We start from the raw sequence: 23524 nt of genomic DNA on the forward strand, positions 1-23524 counted from the left end.
CAAGCTTTAACTTCCTGACTGATGTCTTGAGATGTTGCTTCAATATATCCATATCATTTTCCATTCTTCATGATGCCATCTATTTTGTGAAGTGCACCAACCCCTCCTGCAGCAAAGCACCCCCACAACATGATGCTGCCACCCCCGTGTTTCACAGTTGGGATGGTGTTCTTCGGCTTGCAAGCATCCCCCTTTTTCCTCCAAACATAACGATGGTCATTATGGCCAAACTGTTCTATTTTTGTTTCATAAGACTAGAGGACATTTCTCCAAAAAGTATGATCTTTGTCCACATGTGCAGTTGCAAACCATAATTTGGCTTTTTTTATGGCGGTTTTGGAACAGTGGCTTCTTCCTTGCTGAGCGGATATAGATACTTTTGTACCTGTTCCCTCCAGCATCTTCACAAGGTCCTTTGCTGTTGTTCTGGGATTGATTTGCACTTTTCGCACCAAAGTACATACATCTCTAGGAGACATAACGCGCCTCCTTCTTGAGCGGTATGACGGCTCCGTGGTCCCATGGTGTTAATACTTGCGTACTATTGTTTGTACGGATGAACGTGGTACCTTCAGGCATTTGGAAATAGCTCCCAAGGATGAACCAGAAATATGGAGGTCTACAAATCTTTTCTGAGTTCTTGGCTGATTTCTTTTGATTTTCCCATGATGTCAAGCAAAAAGGTACTGAGTTTGAAGCTAGGCCTTGAAATACATCCACAGGTACACCTCCAGTTGACTCAAATTATGTCAATTATCCTATCAGAAGCTTCTAAAGCCACGGCATAATTTTCTGGAATTTTCCAAGTTGTTTAAAGGTACAGTCAACTTAGTGTATGTAAACTTCTGACCCATTGGAATTGTGATACTGTGAATTATATGTGAAATAATCTGTCTGTAAACAATTGTTGGAAAAATCACTTGTGTCATGCACAAAGTAGATGTCCTAACCGATTTGCCAAAACTATAGTTTCTTCACAAGAAGTTTGTGGACTGTTTGTAAAGTTTTAATGACTACAACCTAAGTGTATGTACACTTCTGACTTCAACTGTACCTGCTGCTAGCTCACCTCACATCAAACCCTTACACCAAACTAGCTAAGGTAACTTAATAGATTCTTTGTCTGGTGTGTTTATCTTCAGTTGCCACTGTAAAGCTTGGCCCTAAATTCCGTTGCATGTTTTTGTCCCTTTACTTAACCTCCTGGTAGCTTTCTGGGGCTGAGGCTTTTGAGTTTTTGTTGAGTTTGGTATTTTGGGGTATTTTATTAGGATCCCTATTAGCTGTTGCAAAAGCGGCAGCTACTCTTCCTGGGGTCCACACAAAACATAAAACATGACATATTACAGAACATCAACAGACAAGAACAGCTCAAGGACAGAACTACATCAAAGTTGTTTTTTAAATGCACACATAGCCTGCATATCAATACATACACAAACTATCTAGGTCAAATAGGGGAGAGGCGTTGTGCCGTGAGGTGACTTGCCTAGTTAAATATTTAAAAAAACAGGTTAGAATTTGGTTTTCTGTTGACTTGCCATGTTTGTCTGATTCTATAAAACTCAAAAAAAAGTGGGACTCCCACTGTTTGTTATCCGCATACAAAACATATTATAGTGCTATTATGTCCATCACTCATGATTGCCATGGCAATAGTGAAAACACAACAGAGCTCAAAAGGCAGGAATGCTAAGTATGTTTTGCAAAGTCATCTGGCACAAATCTCCAATTTGATTTCCAATATTTCTTATGAGGTCCGTAGCCTGCTAGTTTTCAGTTCTACCTGATAATTAAATAGAATGGAATAAATGGAACCAAGTCAAACATGTTGTTTCCATATGTTTGATACCCTTACATTCCATTCCAGCCATTACAATGAGCCTGTCCTCCTATAGCTCCTCCCACCAGTCTCCTCTGGTAGCGACACTTCTGAATTGGTCCCTGTTTGACATTCACCTATAAGAAAAAGTTCCTCCCATTGTGTTTGCAAGGTTTTACCCAAATCAGTACAATATGAAGACAGAAACTGATTTTTCAATAGATAGCCTACGAGGTCTTAGCCTACTGGTTTTCAGTTCTACCTGATAATTAAATGGAATGGAATAAATGGAACACTACGTTGGCTAGCTAAGATCATGCGCATAAACAGTCATCAGCTCTAACGGTCGTCTCGCGCTGAACTGCGCATATGCAGACTGTCAAATCAAGGCTCTCCTTCAATATAAAGTTGTTTTTGACGAAAGCTTGTCAGTTTGAAAATAACTTATCTAAATTACTTCACAAACCCCAAACACCGGCCTGGTCTGCTTGGTCTGCTTCGCAAGCGTTCCCGGAAGTATCGCGATGTTGCGCCTCTGGGTTTAGAAACTCTGTGGTTTTACTGCCACTCCGATACCTCTCCTTTGCTCTCTCTCAATATTCCCATCCCCCCACTTTGTGTGGATGTCGACGTTACCAAAACGCTACTTAGAGAACCCACCGAAGTAAACCTTGGAGAAAACTGCCAGCACTGATCAAGGGGAAACAGTGACAACACCGAACTCGGCATATAATTAAAGGCAAGGTGCTCCACGATAACAAATTCCCTTTGACATTTGGTGAGTTTGATATTATAACGTGATCTAATATTTTAGACAGATGTGCCCTAAGAATGTAAATATATAGATTTGTTATGCATATATAAAATATGTAATGGTCATGCATGGTTCAAAATATTACACATGGATGAACTAGGCTACACGTTGCACGCCATAGATCCAAGGGCAAATAAAACAAGACAATAGTGTTTGTGTGTAGCAATGCGGCTTGATGTGTGCAACAATGTAGCCTTATCGCGGTTGCAACGGCTTTGGATCTAAATGATGCATTGTAAAACATGACAGGGACTGAGAGTGAGTGCAAAGGAATTGCTGCCGACCTCTTGTCCCGGCTATACATTTTTCCTACTCATGCAGCAACATTTCGGCTGTTGGTAAAGGTTCGTGCTGCTCAAAATGGTGTCGGGACGTTGAATGTGTGACATAAAAAAAACCAAGTACATTTCTGAGCGCTGTAATTATTCCAGGACCGCGTCCACGTGATAGAGAGGACAGATAGGGAATACTATTTATTTCACTTTCTCACATCAGCTGAATCCAAGTCAATCTTTCAGTTTGATATAGGACAGGAGCTGACATTCATTGATGTGTTGTAGACCTATGCGTGCAATAGCTGCCAGGGAAATGTTTTGTTATTACTTTTCTCTATTTGCGGTGATGATTATGCTTTTGGAAAGTAGGCTAGTACGATGGCAAAATAGCCCCTTAAGTAGCTATGAAGTTACAATAGGCCTAGGTGGGCAAATTGTGCTTTGTGCAAGGTAAAAAAATAGGCCTATGATCAAATCTAAACTGTTCAGTGATAAAAATAAAACGCCTAATATTCATAATATAAGCATGCATAATAAAAATGATACTGTAATAACACTACAATATAACGAGAATAAGAATAATACCACAAATATTGTAGTTGTGATTTTCATTTTGAAGGAACAGTTCACTAGCCTGTTGCATGTCCAAACAATTCACATTTAGAAAAATGTAGATGTCATTTGCTGCTGCTTTAGAGAGGATGAGCAATCGTTAACAAAATCAAATATGTTGCTTTATTGACAATGCACTTTGCTTTAGGACTTTAAACCCATAATTTAGGCCTGTGTAGGCTTGCCACATTTGTGCATCTGAAATGGCACCCTATCCCTACATAGTGCACTACGTTTGACTAGAGCCCTATGGGGAGCCTTAAGGGGATGTTAGTAAGACGGCACAAGGGGTGCATCTGAAATGGCACCCTTGGGCTAGGGGAATATGGTGCCATTTTGGATGCACACCTTGTGTTGGGTTGGTAACACCCCTTTATTGTTCTGGAAGGACAGGATGGACTGGCATGAGTGTCATCTTTATATTGTTGATGTTGATTGATGAAACCTCAGAATCCATATAGACTTGTCTCTTTTGACTTAGATTTAGTGTAAAAAAAAATGCAAGCATCTGTATTTGAGATCTATCCCTTTCACTGTGCACTGGTAGCTACACTTGCAGTTACTTATACTTGCAGATACTACAGTTAACTGATGTAGCTTACAGGAAGGGCTAGATAGAGATTTGGGAGTATATCAACTACTTTCAATGTTGTTTTCAATTGCCAAGTACTGTATCTGCAGTGATATAACCCACTACACTCCTCCTGCCTCTCCTGGCTTTATCAAACCATGTATGTGCTTCACAATCACCCCTTGGGCTCTCCCTGCCTTTACCAACAACACAAGGGAGGGAGCGAGAGAAAATAATGACTGAGCAGAGCAATAGAGGAGAACGAGAGAGAGTGATGAACCAACATGCCCGCGGCTATGACCAACTGAACAATTCCCCTGTCTCTGTCTTTGAAGACACCCCAGGGATGTTGAGGATTTTTTTCTTTGCTGTTTTTTCTTCAAATGTTTTATTTATATCCCACTTTATCTCTCCACGCTGTGTATGTGTCTTTCTAGTTGGTTTACCTGAGGCTGATGGGGATCTCCAAAGCTCACTGAGTCATGCAGCAAGGCCTAGGGCAGAGGCACTGAGACTAGTCTAGCTTAATGTCTCAATGTCACAATCTGCTTTTTTTGTGGTTTGTTTCACATCTACCATAAAGCGAATCTACAGAGATGACTTGTAAAAATGTAATGAAAACTGCATTGGGTTAGCACTGGACACTGTGAACAGACACATTGGCAATGCAGGGCATTGTGGGATTTGTAGTTGTGTGAAAAGGCTCATGCTGTCCTCACCACAGGACTGAAAGTCACATCAAACATGATGCCCCACATGGTCATGAACCTGAAGACATCCTTCAGTGCAGCAGAGCCATGTTCAATAGGCAAACATTGTGGAACATTTTAGATAGAAATGACATGAATCCCTATTCCACCTGTCAGAGGCATGTTTGTTCTACATAACATATTTCTACCTGAACGGTCCAGTTCCACTTCGTTGTGGCCTGCAGAACATGTTCCAGGTGTACACTGTGGCGTAGTGTTGTGTCGCGCGAGGTGAATCTGCTGCTCCACCACCACCACCATCTGTGAGTGCGGGTGCTGCTGTGTGATCTGCCGGGCTCCAGAGGGCAGTGAGACAAAACACACCACAGAGATGTAGCGATGCTCCAATGTAATGAAAACTCTGTGGAAAGGCACTTGTTCCCATGTTACTGTTTTAATGTGTCTAAATGGCTGATTTCTTCGTTAATGATACACAATGATTCTCATTGTTTAATGACTAATCGTTTAATGTCTCGTGTAGCTCAGTTGGTAGCGCATGCAAGGGTTGTGGGTTCGATTCCCATGGGGGACCAATACAAAAAAAGTATGAAAATGTATGCACTCACTACTGTAAGTCACTCTGGATAAGAGCATCTGCTAAATGACTAAAATGTCAAATGTAAAAATGACTAAGGCCTACCCTGTTCCACCATGTCATGTTAAAACGGTTGTTTCTGCAAGTCCTTTATCTGGATACATACATAGTATATTGTAATTAATGTGTTGTTGGCCAGTGGCCAGGCTGTTTGTAGTGAAAGGCACAGTGCTGTAAAGTTGCTTTGAAGTTTTATCCGCTAATAGTTATAGTTAAGATTGGAGGAAGGGGAGCTGATCATTAATCTGTACTTAGGGGAAATTCAATCGCAGAGTGAAGGGGAGGGGTCAGGTCAGTAGGAGGATTGGACCTGGCAGTAGGAAGCTGATTGGCTCGTTGCTCGGTCCTCTGGGACAGATGTGTCAGAGGGAATCTGAACTCTCTCTCACCTTAGGTAGCCCTGGGCCGCTGAAACAAGTCTCCACACACGCATACTGTCGAACACGCACAACCCAAACACACAGCAGGCAAAAACACTTGCATTTGCAACTCACACACACACACACACAAGTTATTTCTCTCTCTCTCTAACACACGCAAAGTGCACACACTCTCTCACACATTCACTGACTATACAAAACATTAAAAACACCTGCTCTTTCCTTTACATAGATTGACCAGGTGAATCCAGGTGCAAGCTATTGTAAGAATATTTCCTATGTTTCTCACCCTGATTTGCTTTGGCGTCTGTGTTATTGAAGAGTAACATCAACTGCTAACACTGATCCCTTATTGATGTCACTTTTTATATCTACTCCAATCAGTGTCGATGAAAGAGAGGAGACAAGTTAAAGGATTTTTAAGCCTTGCGATGTGGATTGTGTATGTGTGCCATTCAGAAGGTGAATGGGTAAGACATAAGCATTTAAGTGCATTTGAACGGGGTATTGTAGTAGGTGCCAGGCGCACTGGTTTGTGTCAAGAACTACAACGCAGCTGGATTTTTCACACTCAACCATTTCCTGTGTGTATCAAGAATAATCCACCACTGGCCTCCCGGGTGGCGCAGTGGTTAAGGGCACTGTACTGCAGCGCCAGCTGTGCCACCAGAGACTCTGGGTTCGCGCCCTGACTCTGTCGTAACCGGTCGCGACCGTGAGGTCCTAGGGGCGACGCACAATTGGCCTAGCGTCGTCCGGGTTAGGGAGGGCTTGGCCGGTAGGGATATCCTTGTCTCATCGCGCACCAGCGGCTCCTGTGGCGGGCAGGGCGCAGTGTGCACTAACCAAGGTTGCCAGGTGCACGGTGTTTCCTCCGAAACATTGGTGCGGTTGGCTTCCGGGTTGGATGCGCGCTGTGTTAAGAAGCAGTGCGGCTTGGTTGGGTTGTGCATCGGAGGACGCATAACTTTTAACCTCATAACTTTGAGGTGTGTATGCACAGGAATAATTTTCTCCGGGAGGAGAGCCATCTTGAGATGGTTTCTATTCTCAAAATTGAGGAGAGAGAGAAATTGCGATTCCTTGGCGGGTTCTATGCGGGCTCTATTAAAAACTAGTGCACTATATGGGAAATAGGGTGCCATTTCGGATGCATCGTAATCCTCTCTCTCTCTCCACAGCCCCCACAGCCCTGCAGTTCCTGTAACTGCTCTGTTTTGCTGTAAAGGAGGCACAAAAAACTCACCCCTCTCTACCGCTGACGTCATGGGTTCACTCCTTTCCTGTCTTCGTCTCTTCACCTAACCTCCACATGTTCATTTGAGCCCCTCCCTTCATTTGTGTGCTGTGTTTTGATGCAGAGCTGAGGAGCTGACAGACACAGGGTTATTTTCTGTGGGGGAGATCTGCTGGAATGTGTGTACAGAATTCTCCGCTGCTGTTCCGTAGGCTTCCTCCTGTGGAATGATGGAATGTCGGAGTTGTTCTTTTGGAATGTTGTACCTCTGAACCCTGTCGAGGAGGCTGCCAAAGGGTGTGTGTTCGAGTCTACAATGACTCCGTAACATGCCCATAGGATTAGGGCTGTGGCGGTCACAACATTTTGCCGGCTGGTGATTGTCAAGCAAATAACGGTCGGTCTCACGGTAATTGACCATTTAACATAAACACATTTAGCATCTCCTTGCTTACACACACAGCCTTCAAGCCATTTTAAAAAGTCGAATAAATACAGTTGAAGTCAGAAGTTCACATACACTTAGGTTGGAGTCATTAAAACTCGTTTTTCAACCACTCCACAAATTTCTTGTTAACAAACTATAGATTTGGCAAGTCGGTTAGGACATCTACTTTGTGCATGACACAAGTAATTTTTCCTACAATTGTTTACAGACAGATTATTTCACTTATAATTCACTGTATCACAATTCCAGTGGGTCAGAAGTTTACATACACTATGTTGACTGTGCCTTTAAACAGCTTGGAAAATTCCAGAAAAGAATGTTATGGCTTTAGAAGCTTCTGATAGGCTCATTGACATCATTTGAGTCAATTGGAGGTGTACCTGTGCATGTATTTCAAGGCTTACCTTCAAACTCAGTGCCTCTTTGCTTGACATCATGGGAAAATCAAAAGAAATCAGCCCAGACCTCAGAAAACAAATTGTAGACCTCCACAAGTCTGGTTCATTCTTGAGCAATTTCCAAATGCTTGAAGGTACCACGTTCTTCTGTACAAACAATGGTACGCAAGTATAAACACCATGGGACCACGCAGCTGTCATACCGCTCAGGAAGGAGATGCATTCTGTCTCTTAGAGATGAACGTAGTGTGGTACGAAAAGTGGAAATCAATCCCAGAACAACAGTAAAGGACCTTGTGAAGAAGCTGGAGGAAACGGGTACAAAAGTATCTATATCCACAGTAAAATGAGTTCTATATCGACATACAGTGGGGCAAAAAAGTATTTATTCAGCCACCAATTGTGCAAGTTCTCCCACTTAAAAATGAGAGAGGCCTGTAATTTTCATCATAGGTACACTTCAACTATGACAGACAAAATGAGTAAAAAAAATCCTGAAAATCACATTGTAGGATTTTTTTATGAATTTATTTGAAAATTATGGTGGAAAATAAGTATTTTGGAAAATGTCCTCTGGTCTGATGAAACAAAAATAGAACCGTTTGGCCATAATGACTATCGTTATATTTGGAGGAAAAAGGGGGATGCTTGCAAGCTGAAGAACACCATCCCAACCGTGAAGCAGAGGGATGGCAGCATCATGTTGTGGGGGTGCTTTGCTGCAGGAGGGGCTGGTGCACTTCACAAAATAGATGGCATCACGAGGTAGGAAAATGATGTGGATATATTGAAGCAACATCTCAAGACATCAGTGAGGAAGTTAAAGCTTGGTCGCAAATGGGTCTACCTAATGGACAATGACCCCAATCATATTTAATGGCAATGGCAATGCTACAAAATACTAATTGGGTGTATGTAAACTTCTGACCCACTGGGAATGTGATGAAAGAAAGAAATCTGAAATAAATCATTCTCTCTACTATTATTCTGACATTTCACATTCTTAAAATAAAGTGGTGATCCTAACTGACCTAAGACAGGGAATTTTTACTAGGATTAAATGTCAGGAATTGTGATAAACTGAGTTTAAATGTATTTGGCTAAGGTGTATCTAAACTTCCGACTTCAACTGTACTTGTAATGTAGCCTACACCTTCACAATAAATCCATTATATATTTTAGACGGGTTTAAAGAAGCATGATATGAAGAAAATGTATATTTCAGAAGAAAATAATAGCATTGAGTAGGGCTGGATGATATGGCCAAAATCTCATATCCTGATATAGGTAATTTCATATCCCGTTAACAATACATATCACAATATAGCACATTTTCTGTAAATTCAATGAATAAATAGTTTATATTAAATTACCACTTGTAAAGGCCGATTTCTTATTACATTTTGAATGATTTTCAACAAATGAAAAGGTACTTACTCATATGATTATTTTATTTAGAACCTGTGCAAATTGTCAATTGAGCATGTAACAAAATATGAATAGCTAAAATGGGTAATTAGAAAACACTTAAAATATAGCCCTAAAATATATACACTGTTGAAAAAAATAAAGGGAACACTTAAACAACACAATGTAACTCCAAGTCAATCACACTTCTGTGAAATCAAACTGTCACTCTTAGGAGGCAACACTGATTGACAATATATTTCACATGCTGTTGTGCAAATGGAATAGACAACAGGTGGAAATTATAGGCAATTAGCAAGACACCCCCAATAAAGGAGTGGTTCTGCAGGTGGGGACCACAGACCACTTCTCAGTTCCTATGCTTTCTGGCTGATGTTTTGGTCACTTTTGAATGCTGGCGGTGCTTTCACTCTAGTGGTAGCATGAGACGCAGTCTACAACCCACACAAGTGGCTCAGGTAGTGCAGCTCATCCAGGATGGCACATCAATGCGAGCTGTGGCAAGAAGGTTTGCTGTGTGTCAGTGTAGTGGCCAGAGCATGGAGGCGCTACCAGGAGACAGACCAGTACATCAGGAGACGTGGAGGAGGCCGTAGGAGGACAACAACCCAGCAGCAGGACCGCTACCTCCGACCTTTGTGCAAAGAGGAGCACTGCCAGAGCCCTGCAAATTGACCTCCAGCAGGCCACAAATGTGCATGTGTCTGCTCAAACTGTCAGAAACAGATTCCATGAGGGTGGTATGAGGGCCCGACGTCCACAGGTGGGGGTTGTGCTTACAGCCCAACACCGTGCAGGACGTTTGGCATTTGCCAGAGAACACGAAGATTGGCAAATTTGCCACTGGCGCCCTGTGCTCTTCACAGATGAAAGCAGGTTCACACTGAGCACATGTGACAGTCTGGAGACGCCGTGGAGAACGTTCTGCTGCCTGCAACATCCTCCAGCATGACCGGTTTGGCGGTGGGTCAGTCATGGTGTGGGGTGGCATTTCTTTGGGTGGCCGCACAGCCCTCCATGTGCTCGCCAGAGGTAGCCTGACTGCCATTAGGTACCGAGATGAGATCCTCAGACCCCTTGTGAGACCATATGCTGGTGCGGTTGGCCCTGGGTTCCTCCTAATGCAAGACAATGCTAGACCTCATGTGGCTGGAGGGTGTCAGCAGTTCCTGCAAGAGGAAGGTATTGATGCTATGGACTGGCCCGCCCGTTCCCCAGACCTGAATCCAATTAAGCACATCTGGGACATCATGTCTCGCTCCATCCACCAATGCCACGTTGCACCGCAGACTGTCCAGGAGTTGGCGGATGCTTTAGTCCAGTATTGATTTTTAATACATTGTAAGGCTGCATGATGAAACTCTAATGATGATTTGGTAGGCTACTAATGACCAGCAGCAGCATCAGAGCTTGATTACCGTGACTAAATGGTAATGTGGAATTTGACAGCCTTCATGACTTGTGACCGCCGGTGTGGCGTTAATACGGTCACCACAACAGCCCTACCTAGGATGCCTATCGGCTCTTAACCTGTAGGGTCATAGCTTTGTCTCCATAGGTACAGCCAGGTATGTCAAAAGAGACAAATCTCTACTTTACAATTCTACTAATTTCTCATCACTTATAGTTGAGGATTCAGCACTGGACCTCAACAAAAAGAAAAACTATGGAGCCCTCTCGCTCTGCCATTTTGTTTACCTTGATCCAAGTGTCAGCGTCTGAGAACTAGAACAGCTTCTGTCGTGCTTCCCATGGCTGGTAAACACTTGTTTGCCGTCAGGGAGAGAGAAGTTAAGAATTAATTATCTCCTTTTTGGAGGCACTCTTGTGTTCGATACATGGGGCCTGGCGACAGACAGCCCACAGCAATCAGGAGTAGAGTAGTCCTGGCTGCAACGCATTCCAATCATGCACGGCTACGCTACAACGCTCCTACAAAGTTCCGGAGCTTGGTGTGCAATAGTGTTCTACACTCCAGTCGTCTCTCCTCTACATCTATTAAAGTGTTGCTCTCAGTGGCGTGTGCTACTAAAAGGAGAATATAAAAGGCAATAGATGGTGCTGGGTGATAGGGTGAGGAATGGGTAATTCAGGAAGGTTCTGGGTGATAGGGTGAGGAATGAGTAATTCTGGGAGGTTCTTCTGAAGGTAGGCTATCAGAATTGTGCAAATCATCACATTGACCTTCAATCCTGGCTGTGCTAAATATCAAGGTATTATCCTGGATGGGATCAGATCTATGTAGATGTATGGTATACACAGTAGAGGTCGACCGATTAATCAGAATGGCCGATTTAATTAGGGCCGATTTCAAGTTTTCATAACAATCGGAAATTGGTATTTTTGGATGCCGATTTGCCTATTTTTATTTTTTAATATTTTTTACACCTTTTATTTTACTAGGCAAGTCAGTTAAGAACACATTCTTATTTTCAATGACGGCCTAGGAACGGTGGGTTTACTGCCTTGTTCTGGGATTCAATCTTGCAACCTTACGGTTACCTAGTTCAACTCTCTAACCACCTGCCTCTCATTGCACTCCACGAGGAGCCTGCCTGTTACGCGAATGCAGTAGAAGCCAAGGTAAGTTGCTAGCTAGCATTAAACCTATCTTTTAAAAAACAATCAATCAATCATAATCACTAGTTAACTACACATGGTTGACGATATTACTAGTTTATCTAACGTGTCCTGCATTGCATATAATCGATGCAACGCTGGGGGATGATTTAACAAAAGTGCATTTGCGAAAAAAGCACACTCGTTGCTCGACTGTATCTAACCATAAACACCAATGCCTTTCTTAAAATCAATACACAGAAGTATATATTTTTAAACCTGCATATTTAGCTATAAAGAAATCCAGGTTAGCAGGCAATATTAACCAGGTGAAATTGTGTCACTTCTCTTGCTTTCATTGCTCGCAGAGTCAGGGTATATGCAACAGTTTGGGCAGCCTGGCTCATTGCGAACTAATTTGTCAGAATTGTACGTAATTATGACATGACATTGAAGGATGTGCAATGTAACAAGAAGATTTAGACTTAGGGATGCCACCCGTTAGATAAAATACGGAACGGTCCCGTATTTCACTGAAATAATAGTGTTTTCGAAATGATAGTTTCTGGATTTTACCATATTAATGACCAAAGGCTCCTATTTCTGTGTGTTATGTTATAATTAAGTCTATGATTTGATAGAGCAGTCTGACTGAGCGATGATAGGCAGCAGCAGGCTCGTAAGCATTCATTCAAACAGCACTTTCGTGCGTTTTGCCAGCAGCTCTTCGCAAGCACAGCGCTGTTTATGACCTCAAGCCTATCAGCTTAATGGCTGGTGTAACCGATGTGAAATGGCTAGCTAGTTAGCGGGGTGTACGCTAATAGCGTTTCAAACGTCACTCGCTCTGAGACTTGGAGTAGTTATTCCCCTTGCTCTGCAAGGGCCGTGGCTTTTGAGGAGCGATGGGTAACGCTGCTTCGAGTGTGGCTGTTGTCGATGTGTTCCTGGTTCGAGCCCAGGTACGGGCGAGGAGAGGGACGGAAGCTATACTGTTACACTGGCAATACTAAAGTGCCTATAAGAACATCCAATAGTCAAAGGTTAATGAAATACAAATGGTATAGAGAGAAATAGTCCCATAAATACTATATTAACTACAACCGAAAACCTCTTACCTTGGAATATTGAAGTCTCATGTTAAAAGGAACCACCAACTTTCATATGTTCTCATGTTCTGAGCAAGGAACTCAAACGTTAGCTCTTTTACATGGCACATATTGCACTTTTACTTCTCCAACACTTTGTTTTTGCATTATTTAAACCAAATTGAACATGGTTCATGATTTATTTATTTATTTAAGGCTAAATTGATTTTTATTGATGTATTAAGTTAAAGTAAGTGTTCATTCAGTATTGTTGTAATTGTCATTATTACAAATATAAAAAAATCGGTCGATTTAATTGGTATCGGCTTTTTCTGGTCCTCCAATAATCGGTATTGGCGTTGAAAAATCATAATCGGTCGACCTCTACACAGTATTATAAACAGGGTGGTTTGAGCCCTGAATACTGATTGGCTGACAGATGTGGTAAATCAGACCATATACCATGGGCAAACATTTATTTTTACTGCTCTAATTACGTTGGTAACCAGTTTATAATAGCAGTAAGGCACGTTGGGTGTTTGTGGTATATGGCCAATATACCACGGCTAAGGACTGTATCCAGGCACTCTGCATTGCGTCGTGCTTAAAAACAGCCCTTAGTCATGGTATATTGGCCATATACCACACCTCCTCGGGTCTTATTGCTTAAATACACTCTGGTGGCATGGCTTTCAAGTGTCATGGATCATTAAATTCAATTATATTGCTTTGTTTGGTTTCCTTCTACCCACAGTTTTTTTGCATTTGCGCATCTGTCATGCTGCTATATGTGTGCTCTGTGCTTCTACTTTAGAGGTGACCTACCTTGGCTTCTTCTGTTCAATTATCATGACCTATCTCCCTCACTCTTTCTCCACCTCTCTCTTTACCCCTTCTGTCTCCCCCCTCTCTCTCCTTCCCCCCTCAATGTCTCTTTCTCCTTCCATCTCTCTGCTTATGCTACAGTCATACCCTCTCACTGCTACCTCTCTCCCAGTTTCTCTGCTTCTGTTATAATCATGGTTCTTTTGTTCATTTTCACAGATTTGCATTGCCATTTCCTCCTCCGCTCCTACACTAGCATTGCCCCGAGAATGGCCGGCGGGCACCCCACCGACCAATTCAGTTTCTTGTACCAACCAGAAAGTGCTCAGAACCTGAAGAGGTCAGTGTAGAACAACTTCGATGCTTTAACCCCCCCATCCTCCCCTACCAATGTGATGAAATGGCCCAGAGTCTGTTCAGGAACGGAAATACGTTACAGAGCGTTGAGCTAGAAATAGATTGTGTAGAATAGGGAATCGTGCTGGCTCTATCCGTTACACTTCTATCTGCAACGTTCTGAAAATTTTAACCTCACTGAATAGGCTACAGGTGTGAGGTTAAGGTTCACGAACTTTGACCTTGCTGACCTCCAAACATGTCACCAAATGAATATCTGAAAGTGATGAAAACAAAATTAGCAAAATGGATGACCACATCGTAAGTCCTTACAGTATGTATATATTACAGTATAACATGCTGACCAGACAGCGCGTGTGCAAGTTGATTTTGTCCACCCACACCAGGCGCGATCAGGACAAGCAGGTTGAAATATCAAAACAAACAACAAACTAATTATATTAATTTGGGGACAGGTCGAAATGCATTAAACATTTATGGCAATTTAGCTTGCTAGCTTGCTGTTAATTTGTCCTGGGATATATTGCTGTTAATTTGTCCTGGAATATAAACAATGGGTTGTTATTTCACCTGAAACGCACATGGTCCTCTACTCTGACAATTAATCCACCGATAAAATGGTCAACTGAGTTCGTTTTTAGTCATCTCTCCTCCTTCAGGCTTCTTCTTCTTTGGACTTTATATGGCGGTTCGCAACCAACTTTAAGGTGCATTACCACAACCGACTGGAGTGTGGACCTCAGTTCATCTTTCAATGACCCATGTGGGTATATGCTCCTAAAAATCATTGAGGTGATGGTACATGGTTATATGCTCCTAAAAACCAATGAAGAGATGGGAGAGGCAGGACTTTCAGCGTGTCGAGCATCACAAATAGAACCAAGTTGTATTTTAGCGCCTAGCTACGCAGATGCTCGCGAGCAGTATGGGTGCAATGATTTAATGACATGTATGTGTACATTTATTTTGCAATGCTAGCGCATGTGACGCCTCCGGGTCTGGTCAGCATGTAATGGTGTTATATAATTTCACCTTTTTTTTTTCTTCTGCAGTATATGCAAAAATGAGTTGGTACCAAATTAACTGAATATATTGTAATTTTATTTCTGCATTTACTCGGTCACAAGCTTGGGTGGATGATGGATGTCCTGACATGTTCGCTACTTGTTTTTCTGTGTTTGAGATTTTTTGCCTATGACATTATTTTATTTCCCAACCTTTATGTACAGTACCAGTCACAAGTTGACACACCTACTCATTCAAGGGTTTTTCTTTATTTTCACTATTTTCTACATTGCAGAATAATAGTGAAGACATCAACACTATGAATTAACACATATGGAATCATGTAGTAACCAAAAGTGTTAAACAAATCTAAATATATTTTAGATTCTTCAAATTAGCCACCCTTTGTCTTGACAGCTTTGCACACTCTTGGTATTCTCTCAACCAGCTTCAACTGGAATGCTTTTCCAACAGTCTTTAAGGACTTCCCACATATGCTGAGCACTTGTTGGCTGCATTTCCTTCGCTCTGCGGTCCAACTCATCCCAGACCATCTCTATTGAGTGGAGGTCGCGTGATTGTGGAGGCCAGGCCATCTGATGCAGCACTCCTTCACCCTCCTTCTTGGTCAAATAGACCTTACACAGCCTGGAGGTGTGTTGGGTCATTGTCCTGTTGAAAACAAATGATAGTCCCACTTAGCGTAAACCAGATGGATGGCGTATCGCTGCAGAATGCTGTGGTAGCCATGCTGGTTAAGTGTGCCTTGAATTCTAAATAAATCACTGGCAGTGCCACCAGCAAAGTACCCCCACAATCTCACACTACCTCCTCCATGCTTCACGGTGGGAACCACACATGTGGAGATCATCCGTTCACCTACTCTGGGTCTCACAAAGACACAGCGGTTGGAACCAAAAATCTAAAATTTGGACTCGTCAGACCAGACCAAAGGACAGATTTCCAATGATCTAATGTCCATTGCTTGTGTTTCTTGGCCCAAACAAGTCTCTTCTTCTTATTGTCCTTTAGGAGTAGTTTCTTTGCAGCAATTTGACCACAAAGGCCTGATTCACGCAGTCTCCTCTGAACAGTTGATGTTGAGATGTGTCCATTACTTGAACTCTGTGAAGCATTTATTTGGGCTGCAATCTGCGGTGTAGTTAACTCTAATGAACGTATCCTCTGCAGCAGAGGTAACTCTGGGTCTTCCTTTCCTGTGGCAGTCCTCATGAGAGTTTTTGCATCTGCACTTGAAGACATTTTCAAAGTTCTTGAATTGACTGACCTTCATTACTTTAAGACATGATGGACTGTCATTCCTCTTTGCTTATTTTAGGTGTTCTTGCCATAATATGGACTTCTTTTACCAAATAGGGCTATGTTCTGTATACCAACCCTACCTTTTCACAACACAACTGATTGGCTAAAACGCATTAAGAAGGAAAGAAATTGCACAAATACACTTTTAACAAGGCACACCTGTTAATTGAAATGCATTCCAGGTGACTCCCTCATGAAGCTGGTTGAGAGAATGCCAAGAATGTGCAACGCTGTCATCAAGACAAAGGATGGCTACTTGAATAATTTGTTTAACACTTTTTTGGTACCTACATGATTCCATATGTGTTATTTCATTGTTTTGATGTCTACACTATTATTCTACAATGTAAAAATAAAGTAAAACCCTGGAATGAGTGGGTCTTTCCAAACTTTTGACCGATACTGTATATATATATACAAAAATTTTGCTTTCGACCCATTGGTCAATATATGCATTTTTGACCGGACACCCTACATACATGTGTTTTGCGTGAATACGTAAGTATATGATCCTTCCTCTATCTCTCTAACTGATACTCAGGGACAGAGTATAGGCCTTGTTATACAGTGAAGTATAATCCTATACATGGACAAAACATACATGAGTTATGTATGAAAAAAACATAAGGGATTTCAAGCGTCTCCGTGCTATTTTGTGTGTGTATATTTGGACAGCCAATCGCTGGCACTCTGCTGTCATATGAATCCTCTGAGCCCACAGTCTTGATGCTTTTTGTGTGTAGCAGAGCAGCCTGTTTTTCTCAGCAAGAACCCACCAGTTTATTTAGGGAAGGCTGAGGTAGATGCCGGCCTTACTGCAGTGAGTGGGTAGCAGCTTGGAAGCCCTGCAGTGCTGTACCTGGGAATCATTGTATGTTTCAAGCTAGGTAATATATGTACATTATATAATATGCATGATTTATATGTGTAGTACACTGTATATGTGCAACATATAACCAATATATTTGTAGAATATGGCAAATATATTTGTGAAATATGGTCAACGTATGTGTAGTATATGGCCAATGTAGTACACAGTCAGGTCCAAAATGATTTGCAACCTTGATAAAGATGAACAAATAAGACTGTATGAAATAAATTATACAAATTCTGAGCTACAGTGCATTACAGACTTTTTCAAAATTTTGTTACCTTAGTCTTATTCTAAATTTGATTAAATTGTTTTTTTTCTCTCATCAATCTACACACAATACCCCATAATGACAAACCAAAACCAGGTTTTTAGACATTTTTGCAAATGTATATACATTTTTTAAACTGAAATATAACATTTACATAAGTATTCAGACCCTTTACTCAGTACTTTGTTGAAGCACCTTTTGCAGCGATTACAGCCTTGAGTTTTCTTGGGTATGACGCTACAAACACCTGTATTTGCGGAGTTTCTCCCCTTCTCTGCAGATCCTCTCAAGCTCTGTAAGGTTGGATGGGGAGCGTCGCTGCACAGCTATTTAAGTCTCTCCAGAAATGTTCAATCGGGTTCAAGTCCGGGCTCTGTCTGGGCCAATCAAGGACATTCAGAGACTTGTCCCGAATCCACTCCTGCATTGTCTTGGCTGTGTGCTTAGGGTTGTTGTTCTGTTGGAAGGTGAACCTTCGCCTCAGTCTGATTTCCTGAGTGCTCTGGAGCAGGTTTTCATCAAGGATCTCTCTGTACTTTGCTCTGTTCATCTTTCCCTCAATCCTGACTAGTCTCCCCGTCCCTGCCGCTGAAAACATCCTCACAGCATGATGCTGCCACCCCCATGCTTCACCGTAGGGATAGTGCCAGGTTTCCTCTAGACGTGACGCTTGGTATTCAGGCATTTTGTTTCTCATGGTCTGAGAGTCTTTAGGTGCCTTTTGGCATACTGCAAGCAGGCTTTCATGCTCCTTTTACTGAGGAGTGGCTTCCGTCTGGCCACTCTACCATAAATGCCTGACTAGTGGAAGGCTGCAGAGATGGTTGTCCTTCTGGAAAGTTTCCCCATTTCCACAGAAGAACTCTGGAGCTCTGTGAGAATGACCATAGGTTTCTCCCCCGATTGCTCAGTTTTGCCGGGCGGCCAGCTCTAGGAAGAGTCTTGGTAGTTCCAAACTTCTTCCATTTAAGAATGATGGTGGTCACTGTGTTCTTGGGGACCGTCATTGCTGAAGACATTTTTTGGTACCTTAGCCCTAACCCTAACCCTAATTTTAGAATAAGGCTGTAATGTAACAAAATGTGGAAAAAGTCAAGGAGTCTGAATACTTTCTGAGTTCCCTGTATATTGCATTAACTTGGTAGGTTGCATGTATCTTTCTATCAATGTCAAACCCACCACTGATGTGCGTGGCTAAAGATCTCTATTTACAGTCATGGCCAAATGTTTTGAGAATGACATAAATATTAATTTTCACAAAGTCTGCTGCCTCAGTTTGTATGATGGCAATTTTCATATACTCCAGAATGTTATGAAGAGTGATCAGATTAATTTCAAAGTCCCTCTTTGCCATGCAAATGAACTGAATCCCCCCAAAATCATTTCCACTGCATTTCAGCCCTGCCACAAATGGACCAGCGGACATCATGTCAGTGATTCTCTTGTTAACACAGGTGCGAGTGTTGACGAGGACAAGGCTGGAGATCACTCTGTCATGCTGATTGAGTTTGAATAACAAGACTGGAAGCTTCAAAAGGAGGGTGGTGCTTGGAATCATTGTTCTTCCTCTGTCAATCATGGTTACCTGCAAGGAAACATGTGCCGTCATCATTCATTGCACAAAAAGGGCTTCACAGGCAAGTAAGATTGCTGCCAGTAAGATTGCACCTAAATCAATCATTTATCGGAGCATCAAGAACTTCGAGAGCGGTTCAATTGTTGTGAAGAAGGCTTCAGGGTACCCAAGAAAGTCCAGCAAGCGCCAAGACCATTTCCTAAAGTTGATTCAGCTGCGGGATTGGGGCACCACCAATACAGAGCTTGCACTCACACCTGCCTGTTGCCATTCCTGAGCATCTGCACGCACAGTGAGATAAAGACTTTGAGCATGGCCTGGTGTCAAGAAGGGCAGCAAAGAAGCCACTTCTCTCCAGGAAAAACATCAGGGACAGACTGATATTCTGCAAAAGGTACAGGGATTGGACTGCTGAGGACTGGGGTAAAGTCATTTTCTCTGATGAATCCCCTTTCAGATTGTTTGGGGCATCTGGAGAAAAGTTTGTCCGGAGAAGACCATGTGAGAGCTACGATCAGTCCTGTGTCGTGTCATGCCAACAGTAAAGCATCCTGAGACCATTCATGTGTGGGGTTTATTCTCAGCCAAGGGAGTGGGCTCACTCAACACATCCTCCAAGAGCAACTTCTCCCAACCATCCAGGAACAGTTTGGTGACGAACAATGCCTTTTCCAGCATGATGGCGCACCTTGCCATAAGGCAAAAGTGATAACTAAGTGGCTCGGGGAACAAAACATTGATATTTTGAGTCCATGGCCAGGAAACTCCCCAGACCTTAATCCCATTGAGAACTTGTGGTCAATCCTCATGAGGCGGGTGGAGAAACAAAAATCCACAAATTCTGACAAACTCCAAGCATTGACTATGCAAGAATGGGCTGCCATCAGTGTGTGGCCCAGAAGTTAATTGACAGCATGCCAGGGCGGATTGCAGAGGTCTTGAAAAAGGAAGGGTCAACACTGCAAATATTGACTCTTTGCATCAACTTCATGTAATTGTCAATAAAAGCCTTTGACACTTATGAAATGCTTGTAATTATACTTCAGTATTCCATAGTAACATCTGGCAAAAATATCTAAATACACTGAAGCAGCAAATGTTGTGACACAAATATTAATTTCCATTCTCAACACTTTTGGCCAGGCTGTACATGTCATCCAACAAATGTAAATGCCTGGAATCTGCTAAACGGCATTGGCACTTCGATTGGAACCAGTTCTATGGTCAGGTGACATGAAAATAGAGTTCTTTGGCCACGCACATCAGTGGTTGGTTTTGTGTCGAAAGAAAGATGCATATGCAGAAAAGAACCCCATAAAAATGTATTTGGTCATGGATCTTTGGTGTTCTGGTGCTATTTTGCTTCTACTGGTCCTGGGGTCATTCTTAATGTCAACTATTGAAATTTGAATAGGGCAGTCCATTGGCGCAGAGGAAGGATTTCAAGGATCTGGAAAGATTCTGTATGAAGGAATAGTCTAAGATCACTCTGTGTGTCCAAGCTCATAAAACATTTGAGAAAAAGGCTCAGTGTCTTGCGAAAATCTCTGAACAATTTTATTTAGTACAAAATATTTCCCATTTTTTTTGAGCATACAGTGAAGGTCAGTATTTGTAATATATACAGTTGAAGTTGGAAGTTTACATACACTTAGGTTGGAGTCATTAAAAGTCATTTTTCAACCACTCCACAAATTTCTTGTCCTAACTGACTTGTTAACCAGCTATAGTTTTGGCATCTACTTTGTGCATGACACAAGTAATTTTTCCAGCAATTGTTTACAGACAGATTATTTCACATAATTCACTGTATCAGAATTCCAGTGGGTCAGAAGTTTACATACACGTTGACACCATGGGACCACTCAGCCGTCATACCGCTCAGGAAGGAGACGTGTTCTGTCTCCTAGAGATGAACGTACTTTGGCGCGAAGTGCAAATCAATCTCAGAACTACAGCAAAGCACCTTGTTAAGATGCTGGAGGAAACCGGTACAGAAGAATCTATATCCACAGTAAAACAAGTCCTATATCAACATAACCTGATAGACCGCTCAGCAAGGAAGAAGCCACTGCTCCAAAACCACTATAGAAAATCCAGACTACGGTTTGCAACTGTACATGGGGGAAAATATTGTACTTTTTTGGAGAAATGTCTGATGAAACAAAAATAGAACTGTTTGGCCATAATGACCATCTTTATGTTTGGAGGAGAAGGGGGAGGCTTGCAAGCCGAAGAACACCAACCCAATCGTGAAGCACGTGGGTGGCCGCATCATGTTGTGGGGGTGGTATGCTGCTGGAGAGATTGGTGCACTTCACAAAATAGATGGCATCATGAGGGAGGAAAATTATGTGGATATATTGAAGTAACATCTCAAGACATCGGTCAGGAAGTTAAAGCTTTGTCGCAAATGGGTCTTCCAAATGGACAATGAATCCCTAGCATAGTTCCAAAGTTGTGGCAAAATGGCTTATGGACAACAAAGTCAAGGTATTGGATTGGCCATCACAAAGCCCTGACTTCAATCCTATTGAAAATTGTGGGAAGCTTGTGGATGGCTACCCGAATCGTTTGACCCAACTTAAAAAATGTAAAGTTAATTTTACCAAATACTATTTGAGTGTATGTAAACCTCTGACCCACTGGGAATGTGATGAAAGAAATATAAGCTGAAACAAATCGTTCTCTCTACTAATATTCTGACATTTCACGTTCTTAAAATAAAGTGGTGATCCTAACTGACCAAAGACAGGGAATTTTTACAATGATTAAATGTCAGGAAATGTGAAAAACTGAGTTTAAATGTATTTGGCTAAGGTGTATGTAAATTTCCGACTTCAACTCTATTGTACGTTCTTTGTTCATCTTTATCAAGGGTGCCAATATTTTGGGACCTGAGTGTATATGTCTGGTTTATCACCTCTCTTTGTCTGCTGTCCTGGACTTTCCCTAACCAGTTGTAAATATTCTCTCTTTCATATACCCCTCCTTCAGTTCATCAACCTTTTCTTCTCACCTTGTCCATGCATCAATCCAGCATCCCATCTCATCTAATCTGTCTTTTTCAACATCTCCTTATCTCATCTGTCTGTCACCTCTCTTCCTCCACCTTTCCAGCTCCACTGTCTGGCCATCATGTGATCATGTCTTTTTATTCTGTTTGTCAGTCATCTTTTTGTATTTCACTCTATTTTTTTATATCGTTTATCTTATTGATTTGTTTATTACTCTTAAACTCCCCCAGCGCATGCGTACACACACACACACACACACACATACACAACCCATCCATCTCTTCACTCCTCTATCTGTCCATTCCTTTTGCTCTATCTCTCTGTCTCTGCAGCGGTTTCTTGGTTATTACATTTTTCTCAATTGCATAAAAGCATTTTTTGGAACTGAGGTCCAAAGTATCAACAGTAGAACAACAATGATCAAAATGCATTAATACATTTGCCCAAATTCTTGCCTTTGTATCTGGAATGCATATCTTTACACCCCTTTGCAAAACTATTAATTTAATTGGCATCAGGGAAATACTCTCCATCACGGTTGACAACTCCACAGTGCAATGAACCTTGACGTGACGTCGGGGCAACAGCCTGCCATTCTCTGCTAAACAAACATCAGAGCAGTGACTCGCTCCTGCAGGTTCATGCTCTACAACATCCGTAGAGTACGACCTTTCCTCACACAGGAAGCAGCGCAGGTCTTAATCCAGACACTTGACATCTCCAGTCTGGCCTACTGCAACTGGCTGTTGGCTTGGCACCTTGCTTGTGCCATCAAACCCCTGAAACGTATCCTGAACGCCGCAGCCCGCCTGGTGTTCAGCCTTCCCATGCTCTCCCATGTCACCTTGTTCCTCCGCACACTCCACTAGCCTCCAGTCGAAGCTCACGTCCACTATAAGACCATGGTACTTGCCTACGAATCAGCAAGAGGAACTACCCCTCTACCTTCAGGCTATGCTCAAACTCTACACTCCAAACCCGAGTACTCCGTTATGCCACATCAGGTCTCTTGGCCCTCCCATCCCTATGGGAGAGCAGCTCCCTCTCAGCCCAGTCAAAGCTCTTCTCTGTCCTGGCACCCCAATGGTGGAAACAGCTTCCCCCTCAAGCTAGGACCGCAGAGTCCCTGCCCATCTTCCCAAAAACATCTGAAACCCTACCCTTTAAAGAGTATCTGAAATAATCCCACAGCAGTGGTGTGACTGTCCCAGGTAAGGTTGTGGAACTTAAATTCAAAGTTAATTAGTGAAAACATGAATACAATTCCCTTCACCCACTCTTGTTCTTATGACACACAAGCATT

General features: G+C 42.3%; 1 protein-coding gene across 3 annotated transcripts in view; it reads left to right on the forward strand.

The window, feature by feature from the left end:
• Positions 1–1919: 1919 nt before the first annotated feature.
• Positions 1920–23524, forward strand: part of LOC139423251 (protein FAM168A-like) — a 63103-nt gene continuing 41498 nt past the window's right edge. Inside the window, exons 1-2 of one of the 3 annotated variants that reach the window (XM_071175061.1) lie at positions 2388–2600; positions 14021–14141. In XM_071175061.1, the coding sequence (XP_071031162.1) occupies positions 14071–14141 (71 nt within the window). In that variant the 5' untranslated portion in view covers positions 2388–2600; positions 14021–14070. Of the gene's footprint in view, positions 2601–14020; positions 14142–23524 lie in introns of all 3 variants that reach the window. The other 2 variants (XM_071175059.1, XM_071175060.1) reach the window with 2 other exon arrangements.

This window comes from Oncorhynchus clarkii, chromosome 12 (genome assembly GCF_045791955.1).
Source record: "Oncorhynchus clarkii lewisi isolate Uvic-CL-2024 chromosome 12, UVic_Ocla_1.0, whole genome shotgun sequence".
Taxonomy (NCBI): domain Eukaryota; kingdom Metazoa; phylum Chordata; class Actinopteri; order Salmoniformes; family Salmonidae; genus Oncorhynchus; species Oncorhynchus clarkii.